This window comes from Amphimedon queenslandica, unplaced genomic scaffold (genome assembly GCF_000090795.2).
Source record: "Amphimedon queenslandica unplaced genomic scaffold, v1.1 AMPQUscaffold_12692, whole genome shotgun sequence".
Lineage (NCBI taxonomy): Eukaryota > Metazoa > Porifera > Demospongiae > Haplosclerida > Niphatidae > Amphimedon > Amphimedon queenslandica.
The window spans coordinates 1-25542 of record NW_003547072.1 but is presented as its reverse complement, the minus strand read 5'-3'; the positions used below and the strand labels follow the sequence as shown (position 1 = coordinate 25542).

At 34.9% G+C, this 25542-nt stretch overlaps 6 protein-coding genes across 8 annotated transcripts in view; 1 reads left to right on the top strand and 5 right to left on the bottom strand.

Moving 5' to 3' along the window:
- The window catches only part of LOC105314661 (uncharacterized), a 4987-nt gene extending 1676 nt beyond the window's left edge, over positions 1–3311 (bottom strand). For both annotated transcript variants that reach the window (XM_020003299.1, XM_020003300.1), the window contains exons 1-4: positions 3238–3311; positions 2893–3189; positions 2003–2839; positions 1837–1914 (exon numbers count right to left, since the gene is read on the bottom strand). In XM_020003299.1, coding sequence (XP_019858858.1) covers positions 1837–1914; positions 2003–2839; positions 2893–3189; positions 3238–3250 — 1225 coding nt within the window. In that variant the 5' untranslated portion in view covers positions 3251–3311. The remainder of the gene's footprint in view (positions 1–1836; positions 1915–2002; positions 2840–2892; positions 3190–3237) is intronic.
- A 9360-nt stretch (positions 3312–12671) lies between these two features.
- On the bottom strand, positions 12672–15371 carry LOC109587076 (uncharacterized). Its single transcript, XM_020003294.1, has 6 exons — positions 15359–15371; positions 15005–15301; positions 13766–14680; positions 13202–13593; positions 12940–13155; positions 12672–12896 (listed from the first exon to the last, which is right to left on the bottom strand). Exons 1-4 carry the CDS (start codon positions 15369–15371, stop codon positions 13403–13405), a joined length of 1416 nt encoding a protein of 471 aa, XP_019858853.1. The 3' UTR covers positions 12672–12896; positions 12940–13155; positions 13202–13402.
- Positions 15372–15461: 90 nt separating this feature from the next.
- LOC109587078 (uncharacterized) lies at positions 15462–18417 on the bottom strand. Its single transcript, XM_020003297.1, has 8 exons — positions 18358–18417; positions 18019–18315; positions 17123–17968; positions 16933–17013; positions 16393–16482; positions 16103–16309; positions 15746–15994; positions 15462–15691 (listed from the first exon to the last, which is right to left on the bottom strand). The coding sequence occupies exons 1-8, from the start codon at positions 18368–18370 to the stop codon at positions 15495–15497; spliced, it is 1980 nt and encodes a 659-aa protein (XP_019858856.1). The 5' UTR covers positions 18371–18417; the 3' UTR covers positions 15462–15494.
- Positions 18418–18467: 50 nt separating this feature from the next.
- On the bottom strand, positions 18468–23092 carry LOC109587077 (uncharacterized). Of its 2 annotated transcripts, none has more exons than XM_020003296.1 (12): positions 23010–23092; positions 22890–22916; positions 22720–22836; positions 21442–21708; positions 21025–21247; positions 20685–20981; positions 19756–20631; positions 19606–19701; positions 19413–19502; positions 19077–19274; positions 18739–18990; positions 18468–18685 (listed from the first exon to the last, which is right to left on the bottom strand). In XM_020003296.1, the coding sequence occupies exons 5-12, from the start codon at positions 21146–21148 to the stop codon at positions 18486–18488; spliced, it is 2133 nt and encodes a 710-aa protein (XP_019858855.1). In that variant the 5' UTR covers positions 21149–21247; positions 21442–21708; positions 22720–22836; positions 22890–22916; positions 23010–23092; the 3' UTR covers positions 18468–18485. The 2 variants fall into 2 exon arrangements, with proteins under 2 accessions (XP_019858855.1, XP_019858854.1); XM_020003295.1 differs by having other exon boundaries at positions 22890–22954; positions 23010–23089.
- LOC100635206 (40S ribosomal protein S12-like) lies at positions 21173–22900 on the bottom strand. The gene is made up of 5 exons (XM_020003293.1): positions 22890–22900; positions 22720–22836; positions 21606–21708; positions 21442–21543; positions 21173–21247 (listed from the first exon to the last, which is right to left on the bottom strand). Exons 1-5 carry the CDS (start codon positions 22898–22900, stop codon positions 21173–21175), a joined length of 408 nt encoding a protein of 135 aa, XP_019858852.1.
- A 67-nt stretch (positions 23093–23159) lies between the features above and the next one.
- Positions 23160–25008, top strand: LOC105314660 (transmembrane protein 56-like). The gene is made up of 2 exons (XM_011408954.2): positions 23160–24096; positions 24988–25008. Exon 1 carries the CDS (start codon positions 23242–23244, stop codon positions 24025–24027), a length of 786 nt encoding a protein of 261 aa, XP_011407256.1. The 5' UTR covers positions 23160–23241; the 3' UTR covers positions 24028–24096; positions 24988–25008.
- Positions 25009–25542: the final 534 nt, after the last annotated feature.

Sequence of the window (25542 nt, the reverse complement as noted above, 5' to 3'; positions counted from 1 at the left end):
AAACAGGCGACTTTGTGTACCTCTAACTGGTTGCAAATGGCTTTTTGGAGATAAAAACCTTGCTACAGGTAGCTCTAAAAATTCTATGTGGAATAGGCTATATATCAAAAGCAAGCGCTATCCTGGAGCAGCACAAATTTCCTTCGAAATCCTGCCAGAGCAACTTCACCAATGGAGGAGATGGGAAATCAATCAAAACACTCATGGTTGTCACGTGGTAACCCAACCCGCATTTCCTGTTGCTACGCCCCGTTTCCAATCCCTTTCATTTACTCTATTATCTATGCAATAATGCAGCAAGACAATGTAAGAGGGAAGCTTCAGGTTTTTTTCTCTTCTTCTAAGCGCTATATGATGTTATAATGGCACAAATACTGTTGCCTAGATAGATTGAGTGACTTGAGAGAGTTTAGGATCCTTAGATTAGTGAACTAACTGCTACAGCACTTCACTCGGGATAAAATTCGAGTAGCTATAACTCACCAACAAGATTTAAAGAGTTCCACACAAATGAAATGAATAAATAGTCTTGATCTACTGGGGGGGAGAGTCTCATTTACCTCCAGAGTACTACCGCTATTGCTGGGCATTTTCTCGTGAGTTAAAAAGCTTGTACTACCTAGAGCTGCTCTCTAAACATCTCGAGGCAGTAAAGCAAGACTTTTCCTAACAGAAGAGAAGCTCTCACAGATTTAGAGCACGCGATTGTAAAGATATACATTCTCAAAGACAAAATATAGCACACAGAATGAATGACAGACAGACAACTGAGTACCTAGTCCTCGCCTACGCAAAGCTGGGCGAGGCCAACCAGTAAAATACTGTATAGATATAGTGCAAAATTTTCAAGAGCTGTATTTCACAGTTCTGGAGTGCCTTGAAAAGTGAGTTTGAGGTGGAGGCGGGCTCTAAGATTACTTCCATGAAATCAAATTACCGTAAATGTTCAAATAAAGGCCGGGCTTGAATAAACACCTTGGTAAGAATCTCCAAGTCAGGGTTGGGGTCGATTACAAATTCATGATTACGATTACGCACCTGTCATTAAAAGTGATTACGATTACGATTACACAGCTGTCATTAAAAGTGATTATGATTACGATTACACCCCTGCCATTTGGTATGATTATGATTACGATTACGTCCCTGTATTAGACATTATTATGATAGAAAAATTTTTGCTCAAAATTAGTGTTGCATCTTATAAACATGAGTTTTTTAAACAAAATACATGTATTTGATAGGCAACATCTTTCAAGCCGAAAAATTTTTTCCACCCATATAGAGAAAATTTCTCAACAGATTCACTAGATGCAGGTGTTATTGCTAACAATATGAAATTAAATGATCATTTTGAATGTCATAATTATGGGTATGATTATAATTATGATAAGTATCGAACTTTAACAAAAATGTGATTACGATTACAATTATTATTATTATTAAAATTTTAAAATGTGATTACGATTGTGATTATGATTACATTGAAACATGTAATGATTACAATCGATTACAATTGTAATCATAATCAGCCCCAACCCTGCTCCAAGTATAGATACGCACATTTTACTCATTAGGTACCACAACCTTTAGAGTGTCCCAAATGGCCTAACCTTCGAGTTCCAGGTTCAAATCCCCGTTTTACTTTTCTATTTTATGCAATTTTTTGTCTTGGAAAGAAATGAATGCCTGGGCTTTTATTTGAAAATTTATGGTATTACAGTACAAGATGGCAGACAGCATAAATTTATGAAAATTAAATCTGCAAAGGGATTTTAAAGCAAATCTGCGAAAGTTACAGCCATCAAAAACTTTGTGCTATACGGTAATACTTACCTCCTATTTCAGATAATTGTTGATCCACATAATTAGCCCTTTCTTCACTAAGGATGGCAAGTTGCCTTTGTCTGTTTCCTAATAATTTTCAACAAAAGCCTCAATGCAAAACAATAAGCAAGTACAGATATAATGCATTAAACCCAACACTAAAATGAATGCTTACCTTCATTGTAAGAATTAGCTCCTAATCTCAACAACAATGTTGCCTCAAAATCATCTCCTGAATCCAAAAGTGATTTTTCAAAATTAATATCAGTGCTATCTATACTCAACATGGTCCTTCCATTGATAGCAACTTCAAATATACCAATTCTATTCATTGAGCTTCTCTTGGCAATAAGTATATCTGTTACAAACTGTAAGGTTGAGGTTGGTATCAGCATCTTAATAATGAGTGATCCATAATCAAAGTAAATGTGACTAAAGAGATCAGCATTTGATCCAAAGTAATGACTAAGGACTCTCTTAAAATTTTCTAAAGTCATTTCTTCCCATCTGCTGTGTAGCTCAAAAACAACGAGTACGGTGCGTTCACCAGTAGTTGGGGATGATAAAAACAGTAGCTTTTCTTTGATGGCTGATCGAATGTGCTTCAATTGGGATAATTCTAAAAGGTTATCCATACTACCAATATATTGTGATAAAGACAACTGCAATTCATCACCAGCAAGAAACTTATTGATGAGCTTTCTAAGTAAGCTACAGTTGAGAAAATCATAATGAGGCTGAAGAGAGTCAAATAATTCATCAATGTCATCTGCTTGTAAGCTTTTCACTGGCCTTCGTAAATATTCTGCAGCTTGTCGAGCAACTTGTATTAATTTTAATTTACCCTCGGATACTAATTCTTCAAATCGATTCCTAAGATCTGTAACAAGGTCAGAAAATTGGTCGTAGAGACTATCAATGTTTTGTGCTACTTCATCTTTAGAGCTGAATTGAATCACAGTTGGTGATTGGGAAATGGCTGCTTTAAGTGGCCGGATGTGGGTCTTTACTCCTAAAAATTGGCATAATTATTAGAATTTTCTGAAACCACCCAATTATACTTACCAAGACTTTGCTGAAGTTTCATAGCCATGTCAGTGAGGCCAACCTTTTCCAATGAAGTAACAAGCCCACGGAAGACACTGCTAGGATCAGAATGAGCTCCAATTGTAGAAAAAACTGAATTAATAAGTTGAGTGGCTCTATCTAAAGGACTTCTCTTCTGATTGAGATGTACCTCTTTAGGAATGAGACCAGATGAGAAGAGGTGGTTTGAAAATTGTGTAATGACTGGAGCATTCCCAGCTAATAAATCAATAACATCAGCGAGATGATCTTTAAGTATAATGTATTCTGGAGCATCTACAAAGGAAAATCAAATGAGTTTAGCAAGAGTAAATGTAAATCTACCTGTGTTTGCCATAGGAGTAGGACTGTATTGAATGATCTGAATGAAGCTAGCTGAAGCCCCACCCAGGCACGCCCATTATGGTAGGATATGGCGAATGCAATGTAATAATAATTAATAATAATTAATAATAACAATAATTAATGAGATAGAAGGTTTGAGCAGTACTTATAACCAAAAAAGCTCCAATTAGACCACCCATAATATGTTCATTTGGAATGAAATTACTAAGTGCAACTGATCCAACCATTGCTCCTGTTCCTATTCCAATCCAATGCAAGAACGTAATATGCTCAATCCAACACTAGATCTTGTATCATAACCTACAAATACAGGTAAAGTGATCACTGATTATTTATTCTTACCAAATGATGATATTTGTTCAATAATTGGCTCTGGGCCTACAGTCAAAGCACTTACTGCTCCAAAGAAAACGGACGCAATATGCGTCTCAGTTATAACGAAAATTTAAAAATGAGTCAGCCATACTGAAACTCACACTTATAGCAGTAATAAATAATGATAATATTAACCCTATCCCCAACAATGTACGAGCAACATCTACAGCAATCCTATATCTAGTAACTCTGCGAGAATGGCCACCTAAAGTATATAATTTTAACAATTAGCAATATTATTATTATTATTATTATTATTATTATTATTACTATTACCAGGATATCCCATTAATTTGTCAAAAGCTGTGGTCCCTGCAAATGCTCCCACTGAGCCCCCTATTGCAAAACACATGAAAAATGTACCATCAACACCATTAATCTTTATAATAAGTCTAGTGACAGCCATTCCACAAACTCCTCCAAAAATAGTAGCAGAAACTATACTGAGGCTTCGATTTCTTAGCATAAGTCTCCCTGAATAGCCTAGAACAATCATCATTAATTTTTTCTCGGCTTACAATGCCAGTATTGATTATATGGCATATGTAAATCACATAAATGCTTACCTAAAACTAGAGCTAGAAATTGGTTGAAGCTAACTGTTGCAGATGCTGCCAATATGTTGATGAGTGAGTTTTCTCTAATAGTAATTATCATCTATAAAAAAATCCACAATCAAGAATAACAAAAAGAGCTTGGCAATTATTAGACATTAATTTAAAGAATTTACCTGCTATTTCAGGTAATCGTTGACCCACGTAAATAGCCATCTCTTCACTATTGATGGCAAGTTGCCTTCTTCCTCTGTATCCTAATGGTTATAACAATTTTCAATAAAGGCTTCAATGCAATACAATAAGCAAATACAAATATAATGTATAAAACCCAAGACTAAAATGAATGCTTACAGAGCATCTTCAGTAATGATCACTATAATGATCACTGATTTTATTCTTACCAGATAATGGTTGTCCAACAATTGGCTCTGGGCCTACAGTCAAAGCACTTACTGCTCCCATTAATGCTCCAAAGAAAACAAACACAGCATAAGTCTCATAGTTATAATGAAAACTTATAAATGATCCCTTCACACTAAAATATACTCTTATAGCAAGAACAAATAATATGATTATTAATCCTATCCCCAACAATGTACGAGCAATGTCTACAGCAATCCTATATTTATAGTAACTCTGTGTTGCTGTGAGAATGTAGTCTCGCCATCTAAACCATTCCCCAGCCTACATACAGTTATTTGGGTGGGGAGGGTTTGGGAAGCAAGAATACCTCGGGACTGCATCCCTCAGTAAAATAAATCCCATAGCAACCTCGATGTTACGGTGTATAACCTATACTTATCACTATTCTTGTTATTAATTACAGGGTACAATATTAGATAGGATTGATTACAATGTTGAGAGGATCGACACTTAATTTATAAAGTCACTGAAGGCATCAAACAACTGGAAAAGGTAACAGTTTATAAAATTAATTATTATATTACATTACATGTATGTACATGTACATGTAGTTCAAACTTTTGAGCATAAAAAACTTACACATATACCTCTACATGTAAATGAGAAAACAAAATTTTACGATTAAAACTTAAGGCTAGTTTATAGAGTTATATGTACACATTGCTTTTACATAATTTTAAAAAACCATGCAGTCTTATGAATATGAGCATATGAGCCATAGACCCATGCAACTATAAAATTGTTGTAATTGTTCTACTTTACCTTATAGCCCCTACAACAGCCTTACAACACTGAACACTGTTTCAACAATTGTGGAGTTAGCTAGCCCAGGTCTATCTCTACAACAGTTGTATGCTAACCACAGAACACATACAACAGCCACAACTATATGGAAACCAGGATTTAGTCTTCCTATTACTAATCTCTCCCAGTCAGATTTGTTCTCAGATTTGCCCTAAACATACAAAGCTAGATCTATATAGCTTACAGCTTACAATCCTTACTGACCACTACTGATCATGGCTTTATCTAAGGGACCACATGCACAGCTCATAACTGTCTTTTCCTTCTTCCCCTCCCCCCCTCTCTCTCCCTCCCTCGCCCCTCCCTCCCCCCTCTCTCTCTCTCTCTCTTCCTCTTAGGCTGAAAAGCATCAGAAGAGATCAATCAATTCAATTGCTATAATAGTATTAATAGTTTAATAGTAGTGGCTATTAATTGTTACTTTTAAAAGGAGAAATTTAATCTAAAACAAATGTCAGACATTGTATCATGTGTTTAACTATTGTGTAAGCTGTTACATATTAAGTTTTTAAGTTTTAACTCTTGAAATAATTAATTTATTGTCACTATTGGTAGTGGTTTGTGTGGTTGTTCTTTTTTGTGTCTATCAATCAATGTCTTCTTTTGATCTTTAAGAGTATTCAGCAGGAGAGGAATGTATTCAGTATAAATCCTAATACATTCAAGTGATGGATGGATGAAGATAGTTTCATATAAATGTTGTACTAGTTCTATCCAGTTAGGTTGAGATGACTCTATATCAATATCTTCACACTCTATACTCAGTAGTCTGATGGTTGTATGTGACTGTAACATGTTAGTAACAGCAGGTAGTACCTTTTCATAAAACAATACTGTTTTAATTTCTTGTGTTTTTTCCCAATTACAGTGTAATATGTATAATGACTTAGTTAGTTTGAAGGTCACTCTAAGCTCTGTGAGATTGCTCTTTTGGGAGATGACATTAAAAAAAGTTTTTATCTCTTCATTCAGTGGAATGAATACACTCAATTGTTGTAGATTGGTGTTGTGTCTGAGACCAGTTGTTAGGAAGAACAGAAATGAACTGGAAATGAGACTGGAACTATACCAGCTATTAATCTGAAGGTATTTCAGTGTTCGGTTTTGTGTCAGCATGCCTTGTAGACTAGTACCCACACTGCTGGTATCAAATGACTCCTTTATCATCACGCTCAGAGCTTTAAGAGTAGCATTGGTTTGTAGAATAGTAAATAGTTCAATAGCACTCTCAGCTGTGTCTAGTGGTAAAGTAAGTGTATGTAGACTGGGATGAGAGAGAAACAGAAGATGTGGTGAGTATGGTTCAGGTAGTATCAGAGAGTGTAATCCTTTGATTTGTGGAAGTAGTGATGTCATCAGTTTAGCAGAGTGGGACCATAACCAAATTTCTGCTCCTATCTCTAGAGCAGTCAGTGGTGTGTTCACCTCCCCAATATTCAGTGATGATGGTAGGAATAATACATTCAGTGAAAGAGCTTGTAATGTGGTGTTGGATATTAGTAGCTGCTCTATTACTCCATCAGGTTGAGGAGGAGGGTCAACACAAATCTCACCCGGGTCAAGATCATCAGGAAAAAATAGCTCTATATGTGATGATAATGATTTTATTGTTTTATTTTTTGTTATTCCTCTAATGATGCTATGAGTGATACTTGTCGAATAAAGGCCGCTTGTTTTAATTTGATACTTAAAATTCATTTCTTGTAGTGTTGAATTCATTTCTATACATTTCTCAAGTTTAGTTTGCTCATCTGTGTAGTCTGTATAATTGTCTAATGTTAGCAAGCCAGTACCCATTATCAAGTGCAGTATCTTTAACTGAGGAAGATTGAGGAATTGTAACAATACAAAAAAAGGAACATATTGGCCTTGATATAAGTCAAAGTAGCACTCCTGAATTTTGTATAGAAATAATGGTTGTAATAATTTGTGTATTAATTCATCAGTGGGTTCATGCAACACTACTTCCAGTTTCTTACACTGGGTTTGCAGTGAATTATTGGTTAGTCCAGCAGTGAAGACTGATAGTGACTGGTTAGTAGATACATTCCCAAGGTGCAAGTGATTCCATGTTGTGTTGGAATTGTTTATACAATAACTAAGACACAACCAGTCAAACAATGATAATGATACTCTCTCTTCATTGAGACACAGTGAGTGGTTGCTGATAGATTGTACCAATACTTCACATAATTTTTTGTTCTGTGATTCATACAGGAGTTGAAAAAGAAGAATGAGAATATGATAACTGATATGATCATATTCTCTCACAGGATTAAAATAGGTTGAGAAACAAGTGTCATATCTTATCAATGATTTCCTCATACATTGCAGCCCAAGCTGTGGTATATTAAAATACTGTTGATAGCTCTCATGTTTAAGGTGAGTTAGACCTGCCACAAACCTCAGACACATTCGAAAGTGATCATCATCAAAGTGTTCCTTAAACATTTCCTCTGTCTTCTTCTCATGCTTAGCTATCCACCATGCAGCTAAAAATTCTTGTATAGTCAAGTGAAGGAACTGATACTTCTTCTCATCATATTCTGTGAATGTTGTCATCAATCCGAGATAGTCTTCCTTGACTGCCTCACTCAGTGATTGTACTTGATCTGAAGAGAATGTCATTCTTGTATTAGCCAGGTTGGTATAAGCTAATTGACACATATCTTGTAAAGGTTTAGCTAATTGTGATGGTAATGAAGAAAGACTACCTAAAGCATATGGGTCAATATCATGTCTTGGTTTTATTTCCACATGCCTTCTGATAGTTTGCAGGATAAAGTTCTCATACAGTTCAGTGAGTGTTGTTGGTAAGCGTCCTCCTTCCTTGCAATAAACTAAGATGACCATGGAACAGACTAGTGGTACATAACACAATGAATGAACATCATTTCGTACTTTAAGATCATTAATGAGTTTTACTGCTAGTTGTGAGTCCTTACTGCTTTGAGTAGTTGTGAAATAGAATTTGTATTTCTTCCATATGCATGGTGTGTTTTCATCAATAATTTCTTGTGCTAGTTTTGCATTATTTTGAAGTGTTTGTATAATTACTGTTGATATTTCTTCCTTAGAAAACCCAATGACTTGAACATGTCTACTGAGAATATTCATTTTCAAAAGTGAAGAGGAGGCATAGCTACGAGAGGTAACAATTACTGAACATTGGTCTAAGTGCTTTCTATAAATGATACTAGCAGCTAATGAAGACTTTCTGAGTTGTTCACTTAGTTCATCCCAACCATCAAACAATATCAGTAACCCTTCTCCATTCTTCTTCTCAAACCATTCAGATACCATGGGAACTTCATAACGTCTATACTCAAACAGGTCAGCTAGTGTAGTAGCTGTAGCTATCTTGTTATTCCTTAAAGGACAGTAAAGTACCAAGTCATACTGTTGATGTACGAGAGTTTTATTGCACCACTTATTTAACAGTTTACGGCAGAGTGTTGTCTTACCAATACCAGGAGGACCGTCTATTACTACTCTGAGAGACAGAGAACTATCTGTGGGTTGGAGGACATTTTCAACACTTATCTCTTTGTTTTCAGTTAGTTTAACTATTTTATCAACTTGTCCTCTTAACAGATGCCAAGCTGACTTTGCTTGTGTGCTGGAGTCTTGTTTTTCTACTAGTGCTAATTTACCAAAGAAATTTTTTCCAATTCTTGGTGGCCAGTCTGTAGCAACAATAGGTTGGTGTTTGTAGTGCTGTCTCATATTCTCAGCATATCCTTGAACTTCATCAGGTATTGCACTAATAGATGTGACATTATCAGGTATAGACTGACCTAATGTATTGAGGTATAATGACTATATTGATCACTGATAAAGTACACACATACACACACACTCACCTAACTGGTGTAATATAGAGGTAGCAATATCTGTTAGTGTACAATGTCGTTGATTTATTAATACATGACATATATCAATAAGATACTGCTCTGGATTAAGAGAGGATTCCAACTGGTGTTCAGTGACATTCATAAGTTTAGTAGATTTAGTGTAATCATCAACTGCTCCTACAAGCATCTCTTGTCTAAATAGTTTTGGTATTAATCTTGCAGCATGAAGCTCATTTGTTACTCTCAATAAATCACCAGAAATAGCATTGATGAGTTTAACAGAATGAGTCCTTAATATATCCTTTGGATTACCTGCAGTAGTGTAACAGTTAATGAGTGTTGTATTAAGTGTATGTTTACCTGTTATAGGACCAGGATTGAGTTCAACATCTCCTGATAAGAGGAGGAGGAGAGAATAAAACAAGACTAATGACTGGAGGCAATGAATCATAACAAAAACAGTAATTTTACCTATTGTAAATACACTGTATGATAATATTAAATATTGTTAGTTTGTTTACCAGTTGGAGGAATAAAATTGAGCTTCATATATCTTAATAAAGATGAAGTAATAAGAGACAGAGCTGCTGGCAATTTAGATGTCTTTTCTCCTGATGTAGTACTGCCTGACTTGCTGTCTACTGCAGCTTTGAATGAGCAAGAGTGACGGCTATTAGCTGGTCTACTGGAGGCAGCTTGACAGTAGTTCCACAGTCCAATACTTGCTCTCCATTGAGAGACATCAATCATCTTGTACTATATTATGGAGGACATAACTTAAGGTTTAGCTATTTCAGTGATCACTTACACTACAATATAGAAAGAAGGACTTTTAAAGAGAAAACTTTTCTATGAAAAAAAAGCACAACGTTCACTTGAATGGCTAACCACAAGCTAGAGGAAGTCCAGGTCTGTTATAATAACATTCATGTGATTGATTACATACAATATGTAACCTAATGCTAAAATAGTATTATTTTATCAGTGATGAGGCCCCTTTGTTGCACACTAGACGAAACTGCTAAATATGTAGTTTTAATAGTTTCAAATCATCTTCATACTACTAAATTAGTTGTGCTTAAAACTATCATAATTTCCTCAACAACAAATGTGATAATGTTCACCATCATGCAAACAGTAACAGTCAAAAGGGGTGTATTCCTATTGCACAGTAAAGGGGAGAGGTTATACCTTTATCACAATATCTTATTTCTTTTTGGAGGTGCATTTGGAGTGGTTTCTGGTGTATCTGTTACCAAACAATTTATACATAACATATAGTCTTGCAAGCTAGATCAATTCTCCAACAGTGGGGAAGTGCATGGTGTATCAGGCTGTGACCATGTACATGTAATGTAGGTTAGAATATGGTCTTTTATGTAGAATAAAAAGTTCTAGCACAAGTAATAGAGCCTCTATTACTTGTGCTATTATAGAGCTCTGCTTACATTTTGTTACACACAGCACATACATCTGATGACAACAAAATGTTTTGAACCAAGCTTTACTGTGCCCTCTAGTATAACTGCTGTGACTCTAGCTTTTTCTCTCTCTATCTCTCTCTTACTATCTCTTTTACCATTTCTCTCTCTTCTTTGGGCTGATTTCCGTGTCATTTTTTCAAAAAAGCATGGGCAATTATAATACAAGGAAGTTTTTAAAAATTAACCTATTTTGGCCCTACCCAGCTTTGCGTAGGCGAGGACTAGGTACTCGGTTTGTCTGTGTTTCATTAAAAATGGTAACTTGAAAATTTGAGCTCAGAGTCAGCTCAAACTTCTACAAAACATTAGTTTTTATATTAAATTCGAAAAAATGAAAACCTAGTAATCACATATGCAAATGAAAATATCAAAAATGACAAGAAAGAAACACACAAAGCCAGAATATAGAAGACATAGGGGAATTAAAAGGAAAAAACAAAATTGAATTAGTCTATAAAATACTACTGTTATTATTATTTATATCAAGAATACATTATGCATGTACTCTAAATCTTGTACTTGATTATGTACTGTTGGTAGTGGTTTGCATGGTTGTTCTAATATCTTCTTTTGATATTTAAGAGTATCTTCTAGGAGACAAGGAGCAAGGTATCCAGTATAAATCCCAACATATTCAAGTGATGGATGGATGAAGATTGTTTCATATAAATGTTGTACTAGTTCTATCCAATGAGGTTGAGAATTATTTTCATCATGCACATCACTGTAGAACTTTACTGAAACTCAGCACCCTATTATTATGATTGTACTTTTTGTGTACATTCCATTAACAATCTTTTCATTTTCAATCATTTTTTAATAATAATAATAGCAAAGCTAACTGTTGAAATAATTGTACAGTATTATAGACAATGATCAATGAAAAATTTAATATATGAGAGGGAAAGAGAAAGTTTCAGGGAAGGGGGAAGATAGTTCCATTGATTAATTGTAGATGGGTAAAATGAGTTTGAATATGTAGATGTCTTGCAAGTGATTTGAGAAAAGTTACCGTTATTATTAGATCGAAGAGAATAGCAGGAGGGAGCTTTAATTTGTAGAGGATGGAATGGGGTAAATGAAAGATTTTCTTTTATCTTAAAAGGCAGGACAATTTTAAATTTAATCGCCAATGAGACAGGGAAGTAAGGTGAGAGAGATTTAGGAGATGGTGGTATGGGATAGACCATAATTTGAAGGCTATTTTTAAGCCAAAATGCTGAACAGCCTCCAGTTGTGATGAGACTGTGGGAGGAGGAGGATCCCAAATTGAGGAAGCAAACTCCAAAATTGGCCGAACTATATAGTGTCACATATAGAAGAAGAATAGTCTCTGTAGATGAATGCCTGTAAACCAAGGTATAGGAAAACACATGATCAATAGGTGATTGATTTAGATAAAGGAGAGGAAGAGTATCAAAGACTGAGTGACGTGAAAGAGAATATATTATGTATTTTGACTTAGAAGCGTTTAGAGATAGTGAGTTTTTGTGCATCCATGTACAAATAGAGTCAATTTCAGTTTGCAGGGAAGTCCAGTCAGTTGAAGGATTTGCGAGGGGATGAAGAAGTAGAATATCGTCAGCAAATAGAAACATTTTGGAATGAGGAGAAAGGATACCATTACTTAAATCATTAACAAACAGTAGAAAAAGCAGAGGTCCTAGAATTGAGCCCTGAGGAACCCCTGAAGTAATGGGAATAGGTGAGGAGATTGAATCTCCGACACAAACACTTTGTTGTCTGTCAGAGAGGTAGGAGGTGAACATTTTTTACATCATGCATATGCCAAACCAATCTATGATAAATCAGCTTGTATTGGCTCATCTTCAGGACAAGTGTCCAATAATTTAAAAATAACCATGGATAAATATTTTCAAAATGTTCAAAAATTAATTAGAAACTTCTACCTGTTTTTTTACTTACAAAACAATAATACCTATAACCAGCAAAAGCTACAAGTAATCCCCCCATAACAAATACTGTAATTTTAACATGCTTATATGAAATGATATCTGTATTAAGAATTCCAAATGATCCAACTACTGCTCCAGTTACTATTCCAGCCATTAAACCAGTAAATACTCCAAAACAATAGCGAAATATATGCTTAAAAGGATTACTTGAGCAGTGAAAATAATCTATTGTTATTACAAATAAAAATGATGGTTAATTTTTTCTAACTTGATTGGATAGGTTTGGGTTCTGGAGCTGTTGTCATAGTATATACTGCTCCAGTTATTGATCCAATGAAAATAGGTATGTATTGTGTAACATCAAAGAAGTAAGAAGTATAAATTAGAGCACCACTGAATATGACATATATTCCTCCTATACCAAGAAATTGACACACACTGTCTATAATGACCCTCCTATTAGTGATTCTACCAGGGTGAAAGGCTATGAAAATGTAATAAAATCTTTATTATAAAATTTAAATTATTACCATTATGCCTGACAGATTTATATTTGTCAAAAACTTCTGTCCCAACAAATGCTCCAAATGAACCACCCACACAAGAGCTTACAGCAAAAACAAAAAGATCTTCCATAAGTTTTGTGCCAGCATTGTTAACAAACCAATAAATAATTATTGCAGGAAAAATAATGTAGAATACTCTGTTTAGTCTTGCATTATAAGCATCTACTATAACTTGTGAAGAAAAATTAGTACAAAGAAGTAATTGACTTTAATAATCTCATCAATAATGCATATACCAAAATTGACCAAACCATTTTTACTGACTGATTGCTTACCTTGGCTAGATTGGCTTGTGGACCTACTGAGCTGGCCGTACTTAGTACCTGGTATTTCATTTCTTTCATTAAGATTAGTTTCTATACAATGTATAATAATGAATAAAATGTGTAAATAAATAACATTTTAAAAATAAAATTACTACATGGAAGTTCAATGCAAAGAGGAATCAAAAATTGATCCTATAACTTTTAGCAGTGTATGAACTATGAATGCTATGGTGACCTTTATCACCAGTACTAACTTATATACCTTGAGTTAGTGGTAGATCAATGTCAATCATGGAAAGCTGGTTATAAGCATTTGCACTTATACTGTAATGATCAGCTCCTAACTTTAGTAGCATTATTGCGTCAAAGTCATCATTTTCTTTAACTGAATCCATTAGTGACTGCTCAAAATCAATAGCATCATCGATGTTAAACTCCATCTCTCCACTAATAGGTCTAATAACAACTTCAAAAATTCCAATTCTATTCATTGAGCTCCTCCTGGCAATAAGTACATCTTTTACTGATTGGAAGATTGAAGTTGGTATCAGCATCTTAACAATGAGTGATCCATAATCAAAATAAATGTGGCTGAAGAGATCAGCATTTGATCCAAAGTAATGAATAAGGACTCTCTTGAAATTTTCTAAAGTCATTTCTTCCCATCTATCATGCAGCTTAAAAATGATAAGCACAGTGTGTTCACTAGTAGTTGGTGCCGGTAAAAACGATAACCTTTCTTTGACAGTTGATCGAATGTGCTTCAATTGGGATGATTCTAACAGCTTATCCATCTTATCAATGTACTGTGACAATGACAACTGCAATTCATCACCAGCAAGAAACTTATTTGTGAGCTTTCTAAGCAAGCTACAGTTGAGAAAATCACAATGTGGCCGAAGAGAATCAAACAATTCATCAATGCTATTTACTTGTAAGCTTGTCACTCTTCTTCTTAAATAGTCAGCAGCTTGTCGAGTAACTTGTATTAGCTTTATTTTACCTTCAGATATTAATTCTTCAAATTGAGTTCTAAGATCTGTAACAAGATCAGTAAACTGATCATAAAGTTTGTCAATGTTTCTTGCTACTTCGTCTTTAGAGCTGAGCTGAATTACAGTTGGTGATTGGTCTACAGCTGCTAATGGCACAACTACCTGAGAGTGACTTATTCCTCCTATATACAATTCAGTAAAATATAGCCCACCACTGAGCATTTAGCAATGCCGAATATTATCATTAATGAGCCACCATATTGTGTGGGATAGATGTACCAAAAATGAATGGGGAAAAAGTGACTTTTACAACTTTCAACTTACATATATATGCACACAGAAATACTCACTACACATTTGTTTTTGGTCTTGCTTTCACAATTCTTGGAAAAATAAAGAAACAGTGCATTTTGCCTATTCATCCCTGTACATTTATTCCACAACATGGTGGCTCATTAATATATTTTGTAGTGGGAAAAGTCTATAATATAATTTTCTCAACTTACCAAGGCTTTGCTGAAGTTTTCTTGCCATATCAGTGAGTTCAACTTTTTGCAATGAAGAAACAAGCCCATGGAAGACACTGTTAGGATCAGAATGAGCTCCAATTGTACAAGACACTGAATTAATAAGCTGGGTGGCTCTATCTAAAGGACTGCTCTTCGGATTGAGATGTACCTCTTTAGGAATGAGACCAGATGAGAAGAGGTGGTTTGAAAATTGTGTAATGACTGGAGCATTCCCAGCTAATAAATCAATAACATCAGCGAGATGATCTTTAACCACAATATATTCTGGAGCATCTACAAAGGAAAATCCATATAGTTATACAGCCTGCAAACACAAGCAATTGGGTCTACCTATAGCTGCCATCTCATGGTGTTTACTGTTTAGCCAACAAGCCAACGCCCAACAGCCCCAAATAAGTGGGTGGGAGATAATCTCATGATCTCATCACCAAAATGATTTTTTGTTGTTTTTTGTCATAAAAATAGTTCAATAAGATAAAAAGTCTGAGCAGTACTTATAACCAATAAAAGCCCCAATTAGACCACCCATAACAATTGCTGCAGTTTTGATATGGTTATATGGAATTAAATCACTAAATGCAACTGATCCAACCATTGCTCCAGTTCCTATTCCAATGCAAGCACGTAATACACCTAATCCAACACTAGACCTTGTACCATAACCTAATAATAATAATATACAAATACATGTATAATGATCACTGATTTTATTCTTACCAGATAATAATTGTCCAATAATTGGCTCTGGACCTACAGTCAAAGCACTTACTGCTCCCATTAATGCTCCAAAGAAAACAAACACAGCATAAGTCTCATAGTTATAATGAAAACTTATAAACGATCCCTTCACACTAAAATATACTCTTATAGCAAGAACAAATAATATGATTATTAATCCTATCCCCAACAATGTACGAGCAATGTCTACAGCAATCCTATATTTAGTAACTCTGCGAGAATGGCCACCTAAAGTTATAAAAAGCTCACAAATAGTAATACCATTATTATTATTATTATTATTATTATTATTATTATTATTATTATTATTATTATTATTATTATTATTATTATTACCAGGATATCTCATTAATTTGTCAAAAGCTGTGGTCCCTGCAAATGCTCCAACTGAGCCCCCTACTGCAAAACACATGAAACATGTACTATCATCATCATTAATTTTTATAATCAGTATAGTGACAGCCATTCCACAAACTCCTCCAAAAATAGTAGCAGAAACTATACTGAGGCTTCGACTTCTTAGCATAAGTCTCCCTGTAAAGCCTAGAACAATCATCATTAATTTTTTCTCGGCTTACAATGCCAGTATTGATTATATGGCATATGTAAATCACATAAATGCTTACCTAAAACTAGAGCTAGAAATTGGTTGGAGCTAACTGTTCTAGATGCTGCCAATACGTTGATGAGTGAGTTTTCTCTAATAGTAATATCATCTATAAAAAATGCACAATCAAAAATAACAAAAAGAGCTTGGTAATTATTGGGCATTAATTTAAACAATAAATGATGCTTGCCTGCAGGGGCGTAGCTGGGAAGGAAATGATGAGGGGGCCCAGGGATAAATGGCGCGCGAAGCGCGCCGAAAATTTGGTCACACCTCTTTTAGCACTCATATAGTGCACTAAAATAGCATTTTACGTATTTTAAAGCATGAAAATCTTACATTTTCAACAATGATTAATATAAAATGAATGTTTTGTTTCTGCCTACTTTTCATTTCTTGTACATTTACTGCTGTGCAATGTATTGTACATGATTACAAGGTGGTTAATTTATATTACTAGGTGGTAGGTAATAAAACAAACAATGAATATTATTATCTACAACAATTGATGGGGGGCCCATGCCCCTGTAGGCCCCCCCTCAGATACGCCCCTGCTTACCTGCTACTTCAGATATTCGTTGAACCACATAATTATCCCTCTCTTCACTATTGATAGCAAGTTGCCTTCTTCTTCTGTATCCTAATAGGTATAACAATTTTCAACAAAGGCAGAAATGCAAGACAACAAGCAAGTATAGATAATATTAATGGTAAAATGCATAAAACCCAACACTAAATTGAATGCTTACTTATAGCATCTTCATCGTAAGGATTAGCTCCTAACCTCAACAACAATGTTGCCTCAAAATCATCTCCTGAGTCCGTAAGCGACTTTTCAAAATTAATATCAGTGCTATCTATGCTCAAAACTATCTTTCCGTTGACAGCAACTTGAAAAATGCCAATTCCATTCATTGAGCTTCTCTTTGCAATAAGTATATCTGTTATAAACTGTAAGATTGAGGCTGGTATCAGCATCTTAACAATTAGTGATCCATAATCAAAGTAAATGTGACTAAAGAGATCAGCATTTGATCCAAAGTAATGACTAAGGACTCTCTTAAAATTTTTTAAGGTCATTTCTTCCCATCTATCATGTAGCTTGAAAATGATACATGCAGCATGTTCATTAGTAGGTAAAAATGATAGCTTTTCTTTGATGGTTGATCGAATGTGCTTTAATTGTGATGATTCTAACAGGTTATCCATACTATCAATGTATTGTGATAATGACAACTGCAATTCATCATCAGCAAGAAACCTATTTGCGAGCTTTCTAAGTAAGCTACAGTTAAGAAAATCATAATGTGACAGAAGGCAGTCAAACAATTCATCAATGCTATCTGCTTGCAAACTTGTCACTCTTCTTCTTAAATAGTCTGCAGCTTGTCGAGTAACTTGTATTAATTTTATTTTACCTTCAGATATTAATTCTTCAAATCGAGTCCTGAGGTCTGTCACAAGGCTAGTAAACTGATCATAAAGTTTGTCAATGTTTGTTGCTACTTCGTCTTTAGAACTAAGTTGAATTACAGTTGGTGATTGGTCTACTGCTTCTACTAATGGCACAAATGCCTGAAAGTGACTTCCGCCTCCTGCACAATTCATGAAGTACATTATACATTTCTAAATATTCTCAACTTACCAAGGCTTTGCTGAAGTTTCTCAGCCATGTCAGTGAGCCCAACCTTTTCCAATGAAGTAACAAGCCCACGAAAGACATCACTAGGATTAGAATGAGTTCCAATTGTAGAAAAAACCGAATTAATAAGTTGAGTGGCTCTATCTAAAGGACTGCTCTTCTGATTGAGATGTATCTCTTTAGGAATGAGACCTGATGAAAAGATGTGGTTTGAAAATTGTGTAATGACTGAAGCATTCCCAGCTAATAAATCAACAACATCAGCGAGATGATCTTTAAGTATAATGTATTCTGGAGTATCTACAAAAGAAAATAAAAGGAGTTTAGCAAGAGCAAATCAACCTGTATTTGCCATAGGAATAAGACTGATAAGACTGAACACTGCACAGTATGGGAAGCTAGCTGAAGCTCAAAGCCCCACCACCGGCACGCCCATTAATTACTGAATGGTATTTTTGATGAAATGTTTATTAATAGTGAGATAAAAGGTTTGAGCAGTACTTATAACCAATAAAAGCTCCAATTAGACCACCCATAAAAATTGTTGCAGCTTTGAAATAGTTATAAGGAATGAAATTACTAAGAGCAACTGATCCAACCATTGCTCCAGTTCCTATTCCAATGCAAGCACGTAAAACACTCAATCCAACACTAGATCTTGTACCATAACCTAATAATAATATACAAATACAGGTAAAGTGATCACTGATTCTTTATTCTTACCGGATGATGATATTTGTCCAATAATTGGCTCTGGGCCTACAGTCAAAGCACTTACTGCTCCCATTAATGCTCCAAAGAAAACAGACACAGTATGAGTCTCATAGTTATAACGAAAATTTAAAAATGAGCCAGCCATACTGAAACTCACACTTATAGCAGTAATAAATAATAGTAATATTAACCCTATCCCCAACAATGTACGAGCAACATCTACAGCAATCCTATATCTAGTAACTCTGCGAGAATGGCCACCTAAAGTATAAAATTCTCACAAATAGCAACATTATTATTATTATTATTATTATTATTATTATTATTATTATTATTATTATTATTACCAGGATATCCCATTAATTTGTCAAAAGCTGTGGTCCCTGCAAATGCTCCCACTGAGCCCCCTACTGCAAAACACATGAAAAATGTACCATCAACACCATTAATCTTAATAACAAGTCTAGTGACAGCCATTCCACAAACTCCTCCAAAAATAGTAGCAGAAACTATACTCAGGCTTTGACTTCTTAGCATAAGTGTCTCTGAAAAGCCAAGAACAATCATCATCAAATTTATCTAGGCTTACAAGTTACAATGCCAGTATTAGTTATATATATATATGTATATATATATATATATATATATATATGACATTAAATGTAGATCACATAAAGATTTACCTAAAGCTGGAGCTAGAAATTGGTTGAAGCGAACTGTTCCAGATTCTGCCAATATGTCGTTAAGTAAGTCTTCTCTAATAGTCATACGATCTATAAAAAATGCATGATCAAGAATAACAAAAAAGCATAATTAACACTTGGTAGTTATTAAACGTTAATTTAAAAAATAAAATGATATTTACATGTACTGTACCTCCTAATTCACATAATCGTTGACCAATTTGATCCGCAACCATGTAAGTAGCCCTTTCTTCACTACTGATGGCCAGTAGCCTTCTAGTTCTGTATCCTAATAGTTATAACAACTTTCAAAAAAGGCTCCAACGCAACAATATAAATTTACTTTGAGGAGGTATATAATCTTCAAAACCTTCATCATCTTCACTGGATGGGTTGGCTCCTAACCTCAACAATATTGTTGCTTCAAAATCATCTCTTGAATCCATAAGTGACTTTTCAAAATTAATATCAGTGCTATCTATGCTCAACATTGTCCTTCCACTAATAGCAACTTGAAAAATGCCGATTCCATTCATTGAGCTTCTTTTGGCAATAAGTATATCTGCTACAAACTGCAATATTGAGGTAGGTATCAACATCTTAACAACAAGTGATCCATAGTCAAAATAAATGTGACTAAAGAGATCAGCATTTGATCCAAAGTAATGACTAAGGACTCTCTTGAAATTTTCTAAAGTCAATTCTTCCCATCTGCTGTGTAGCTCAAAAACAACAAGTATAGTGTGTTCACCAGTAGTTGGGGATGATAAAAACGATAGCTTTTCTTTGATAGCTGATCGAATGTGCTTCAATTGTGATGATTCTAATAGTTTATCCATCCTATTAATGTATTGCGATAATGACAAATGCAATTCATCACCAGCAAGAAACTTATTGATGAGCTTTCTAAGTAAGCTACAGTTGAGAAAATCATAATGAGGCTGAAGAGAGTCAAACAATTCATCAATGTCATCTGCTTGTAAGCTTTTCACTGGCCTTCGTAAATATTCTGCAGCCTGTCGAGTAACTTGTACTAGTTTTATTTTACCCTCAGATACTAATTTTTCAAATCGATCCCTAAGATCTGTAACAAGGTCAGAAAATTGGTCGTAGAGACTGTCAATGTTTTGTGCTACTTCATCTTTAGAGCTGAGTTGAATCACAGTTGGTGATTGGGAAACAGCTGCTATAAGTGGCCGGATGCCATGGGTTTTCACTCCTAAAAATTGGCATATTTATTAGAATTTTCTGAAACCACCCAATTGTGCTTACCAAGACTTTGTTGAAGTTTCTTAGCCATGTCAGTGAGGCCAACTTTTTCTAATGAAGTAACAAGCCCACGAAAGACACTGCTAGGATTAGAGTGAGTTCCAATTGTAGAAAAAACTGAATTAATAAGCTGGGTGGCTCTATCTAAAGGACTGCTCTTCTGATTGAGATGTACCTCTTTAGGAATGAGACTAGATGAGAAGAGGTGGTTTGAAAACTGTGCAATGACTGGAGCATTCCCAGATAATAAATCAATAATATCAGCGAGGTGATCTTTAAGTATAATGTATTCTGGAGCATCTACAAAAAAAATAAAACGAGTTTAGCAAAGCAGAAAAATTACCTGTATCTGCCATTATGAATAGGCCACACCCCAAAAATGTTGAGCCACAGTATAGTATAGTAAGACACTCATTATGACAAATTAAAGTTAAAGAAATCATATTAAACAAAAAAGCAATAGGCATTCAATTGAATGGTGGTTCAATTCATCAAACAGCAGCAGCTGTTTGGGTCTTTATGTATTCTTGTACAGTACTCCAAGCTTCAGTATCAGTACCAATATCCTAAGGAAAAACTCGTAAATACAAGAACTACAACAAAACAGTTCTAATTAAAAAAGTCAAATTAAAATGACACATCAGTGTATATAGTGATTCCGGTTAAGCTTTTTATCCTCACAATAATTATCAGTAGAGGGAGCTATTTATCATCATTGTGCCAGTAACATCAATCAATGCTGTACATTAATAATAATTACCTTTACAACAACACAGCTGCATTTAACAATCTTCCTTGGCTTGCCATCTTTATCAATCTTGCAAAGACCAACCCATTCGCCCAGTTCTTCCTTATCCTCTACCTAACAACAGAAAGAGGATCGTGTACATAGTGCAAGGTAAGAAGGTGTAGGCATTAGTTCACTTTCAGGAGACTGATTTGGTGTTCCTTGCAGAGTGCTTCGACCAGCCTAAGATAACCAGCCTCAGAGCAGTTCTTAGCAACAATGCACAAATATGCTTGACGTCTATAGAAAGGAGGGAGAGATTAATTAATGTCAGTAATGCTGCAAGAATTCTCTTCTTGCTAATTTCGATGAAATCTCATGTACAGGCTGTACTACATTACAGACTTTTGAGTAACTTCAAAAATTCATAAAAAAACCAAACTTGACCGGAATCAGTTTAAACGTGCTACACAACATAAGTACATGTATATATGTATCAGAAAAAGTTATTAAAATGGAGAATTCTCTACTTTTCTTTTTTGATGAAATTTGACCAAAATCCCTGTACTATAGTACAGGGACTTTGGCCCGATTTTGAAGCAACTTCAAAAATTCGTAAAAAATCCAAACTTGATCGAAATCAGTTTAAACTTGCTACACAACATAAGTACATGTATATGTATCAGAAAAAGTTATTAAAATGGAGAATTCTCTACTTTTCATTCTTGAAGAAATTTGACCAAAATTCCTGTACTATAGTACAGGGACTTTGGCCTGATTTTGAAGCAACTTTAAAAATTCGTTAAAAATACAAACTTGATTGGAATCAGTTTAAACTTGCTACAGAATATAAGTACATGTATATGTATCAGGAAAAGTTATAAAAATGGAGAATTCTCTACTTTTCATTTTTGATGAAATTTGACCAAAATCCCTGTACTACAGTACAGGGACTTTGGCCAGATTTTGGAGCAACTTTAAAAATTCGTTAAAAAATCCAACTTTGATCAAAATTAGTTCAAACTTGCTACATAACATAAGAACATTAATATGTATCAGAAAAAATTATAAAATTCTCTCCCAATCATTTCAGCAAAATTTGGCCAATGACCCTGTAATATGAGTACAGAGACTAGAGCCCCATTTTGGAACAACTTTTAAAAAATTGTAATACATCTAAATTTGATCGAAATCAGCTAAAATATTATTAACGACATGCATGTGCCCCAGAAAAAATTTAAAAATTAAAATTTTTCTTAAAAATATCCTGTACAAAATATTTTGTCAAATATGATGGGATGGAATCCTCACTTGTCCAATGCCTTTACAGCTTCACGTAGACCTCTTGCCAACCCATCATGCTTCAGAGACTCCTTGAGTACTTCCTTCATCGCTTCCTTGAGCTTCATGCCCTGAGAAGAATCATCTCTACAAAATAAAAAAGGAAATCCATGCATGCCTAGTTTACAAAAGCAGCTTACCCAGCCGCCATCTTGACGGATTCCTCACTAAATAAAGAAGATAGAGAGGTAATATGTCCTTATATCTAACAAAAGGTAGCCTTTCTTCATGTTTTAAGGCTAGATGGAGGCTAAACTTACATGATATAATCTCAGGGGAAAGAGACGAAATGGACACAGCAAAGTAGCAGAATACAGAAACAACGTGTTTCTGCGCATGCTCACTTACTCTTGCCGCTGTTGGTAAACAAATTGCAAAATCCATGCATGGTTCATTAATAAAATCGCCACTCCTTTGTTCTAATTTTCAATTTCCAAAACAGCTTCAACAGGTTTATTTTCTTGTTCCTGTCGTCTATTGATACGATACGATATGGAGGCAGCACCTTCCAGCTTTTCCTATGTGATTTCTCCCGTCTCTATCATTACAACACTCACGATCCTTTCATCGGCTCTTCTCGTCACGCCTAAGCTCAGCTCAAAATACCTTTCCTTTTACAAGACTCTCAGCCCAGATAAACAAACATACTGGAATACCCTACCGGCTGCTATACTACACGCCATTCTCCTTTGCTCCCTGATATTGCTAGCGGTCCTAAATGGGTCAATGAAGACCTCTGAAGACCTTGTGGTCTCAAAATCAAGAATAGGATTCATTGCTCTACAAATGGCCTTCGGGTATTTTGTGGGTGACATGATGGTCTGCTTAATTCTTGAGCCTCTGAGACGTGATAAGGCCATGCTCTTACACCACACGGTCAGTACAGCATCAGTTTTCATTGGTCTCTATTACGAGGGATGGTGGATGAGTATTTCTTTCTTTCGACTCTTTACAGAGCTCTCGTCGCCTTTTGTTCATCTTCGTTGGATTCTGTCTGAGATAAATGTCCCTAAATCGTCCCCAATAGCCATTTTCACTGCCATCGGAATGACATCCTCTTTTCTTTTGACTCGTATCCTAGCCATGCCTGTAATCTGGTATGTTGTGTATGTCATTTCGAATCTGGAGAAAGATATTTACAAGATGTCATTTCCTCTGCCCGTGAGGACATCAGCCATTGTTTTGATGGTCTGTTTGGATGTGTTGAATGTCTACTGGTCAGGCAAAGTGGCCAAAGGATTCCTTAAATGGCTGGGCTCTGCCAAGAAAAAGGAGTGAAATTCCTTGGCAAAAACAAAATTATCATATTTCCTGTATTTTTATTGAAAACATAACACTGACTATGGATAGTATCTATTAGTGTTGTGCAGTACTCTATTTTCTGTTTTAGTTCTAGTTTTAGTTCTACCAACTACTCCATTTCTACTTTTAGTTCTAGTTTTAGTTTTACCAGTACTCCATTTCTAGTTTTAGTTCTAGTTTTAGTTCTACCAGTACTCCATTTCTAGTTTTAGTTCTAGTTTTAGTTCTACCAGTACTCCATTTCTAGTTTTAGTTTTAGTTTTAGATTTACCAGTACTCCATTTCTAGTTTTAGTTCTAGTTTTAGTTCTACCAGTACTCCATTTCTAGTTTTAGTTCTAGTTTTAGTTTTACCAGTACTTTATTTCTAGTTTCAGTTCTAGTTTTAGTTCTACTAGTACTTCCGTTTTAGTTTTAGTTTTAATTTTAGTTCCATGCCAAATTCTGATTCTGGCCTTATAGTTCTAGTTTTAGTCCTACTAATACACCATTTCTAGGTGATTTTTATAATTTTTTAATGAAATTTAATTTTAATAACTTAAAAGGGTAGCATTTTAGTTCTAGTTTTAGTTTTAGTTATTCAAAGTGGTACCATTTTAGTTCTAGTTTTAGTTTTAGTTATTAAAAGGGCTCCATTTCAGTTCTAGTTTTAGTTTCAGTTATTAAAAGGGTAGCGTTTTAGTTCTAGTTTTAGTTCTAGTGATTTACAAGTGCACATTTTAGTTTTAGTTTTAGTTTCAAGTCCTTAATAGCTAAATCTTTAGTTCTAGTTTTAGTTCCAGTGCTTTAATTTGTCAAATTCTAGTTTTAGTTCTAGTTTTGGTTCTTTGTATCAATGTAGTTCAGTTCTAGTTCTAGTTCTTGGAACTAGAACTAGGAAAAAAATAGGTGTACTAAAATAGATTTAGTTCTAGTTCCGTTGGAACTAGCACAACACTAGTATCTATGCACTGACACTGTAATTCTGTAAATTTTTTATCATTAATTTTGATGATTTTAATTATAAGCTAAGTGAGTCACGCCCTTAGGCGTGGCTCATTGTCATTGATGAGCAATTGAGCATGCATTAGGGCATTTAGGGGTATCAATGGCTACTTTACAAGCTGCTCCTGTTAGTCTAACTTACGTCCTTACTCTTCCTACATTACTCTCTGCTATAGTAACCATCTGTTCTTCTCTATTCATCGTTCCACTACTGAGCTATCGAATAAAGGCCTACAGAAAGAAGTTTAGCTATGACAAGAAAGTTTACTTCAACACCTTACCTGGTGCCATGCTACATGCTATAACAGTATGCACTCTGATATTCATAGCTCTATTGACTGGCTCTGTTAGCATTTGGGAGAGTTTAGCAGAATCTAAGTCCCCCATTGGTTTCATTACAATGCAGATCACTGCTGGTTTTTTCATTGGCGATATGATGGTATGTCTTGGCCTGAAACCTTTACGTGATATCAGTACCTTATTGCACCACACTGCAAGCCTGTCTTCT

Excerpts from the sequence above, each read along its gene's own strand:
- LOC105314660 (XM_011408954.2), top strand. The coding sequence starts at position 23,242 with ATGGAGGCAGCACCTTCCAGCTTTTCCTATGTGATTTCTCCCGTCTCT.
- LOC109587076 (XM_020003294.1), bottom strand. Across the intron at positions 14,681-15,004 it reads AAAACTTCAGCAAAGCCTTG|GAGGAATAAGTCACTCTCAG; the intron begins GTAAGTTGAGAA and ends AATTGTATATAG. Across the intron at positions 13,594-13,765 it reads TGATCTACCACTAACTCAAG|AAACTAATCTTAATGAAAGA; the intron begins GTATATAAGTTA and ends TACATTGTATAG.
- LOC100635206 (XM_020003293.1), bottom strand. Across the intron at positions 21,709-22,719 it reads GCTGTAAAGGCATTGGACAA|ACGTCAAGCATATTTGTGCA; the intron begins GTGAGGATTCCA and ends TCCTTTCTATAG. Across the intron at positions 21,248-21,441 it reads GCAGCTGTGTTGTTGTAAAG|GATATTGGTACTGATACTGA; the intron begins GTAATTATTATT and ends GTTTTTCCTTAG.
- LOC109587077 (XM_020003296.1), bottom strand. The coding sequence starts at position 21,148 with ATGCCTATTGCTTTTTTGTTTAATATGATTTCTTTAACTTTAATTTGT. Across the intron at positions 19,702-19,755 it reads AGATTATATACCTCCTCAAA|GATACAGAACTAGAAGGCTA; the intron begins GTAAATTTATAT and ends TATAACTATTAG. Across the intron at positions 19,275-19,412 it reads ATTTCTAGCTCCAGCTTTAG|AGACACTTATGCTAAGAAGT; the intron begins GTAAATCTTTAT and ends TTGGCTTTTCAG.
- LOC109587078 (XM_020003297.1), bottom strand. Across the intron at positions 17,969-18,018 it reads GAAACTTCAGCAAAGCCTTG|GAGGCGGAAGTCACTTTCAG; the intron begins GTAAGTTGAGAA and ends TGAATTGTGCAG. Across the intron at positions 17,014-17,122 it reads TTACGATGAAGATGCTATAA|GATACAGAAGAAGAAGGCAA; the intron begins GTAAGCATTCAA and ends TATACCTATTAG.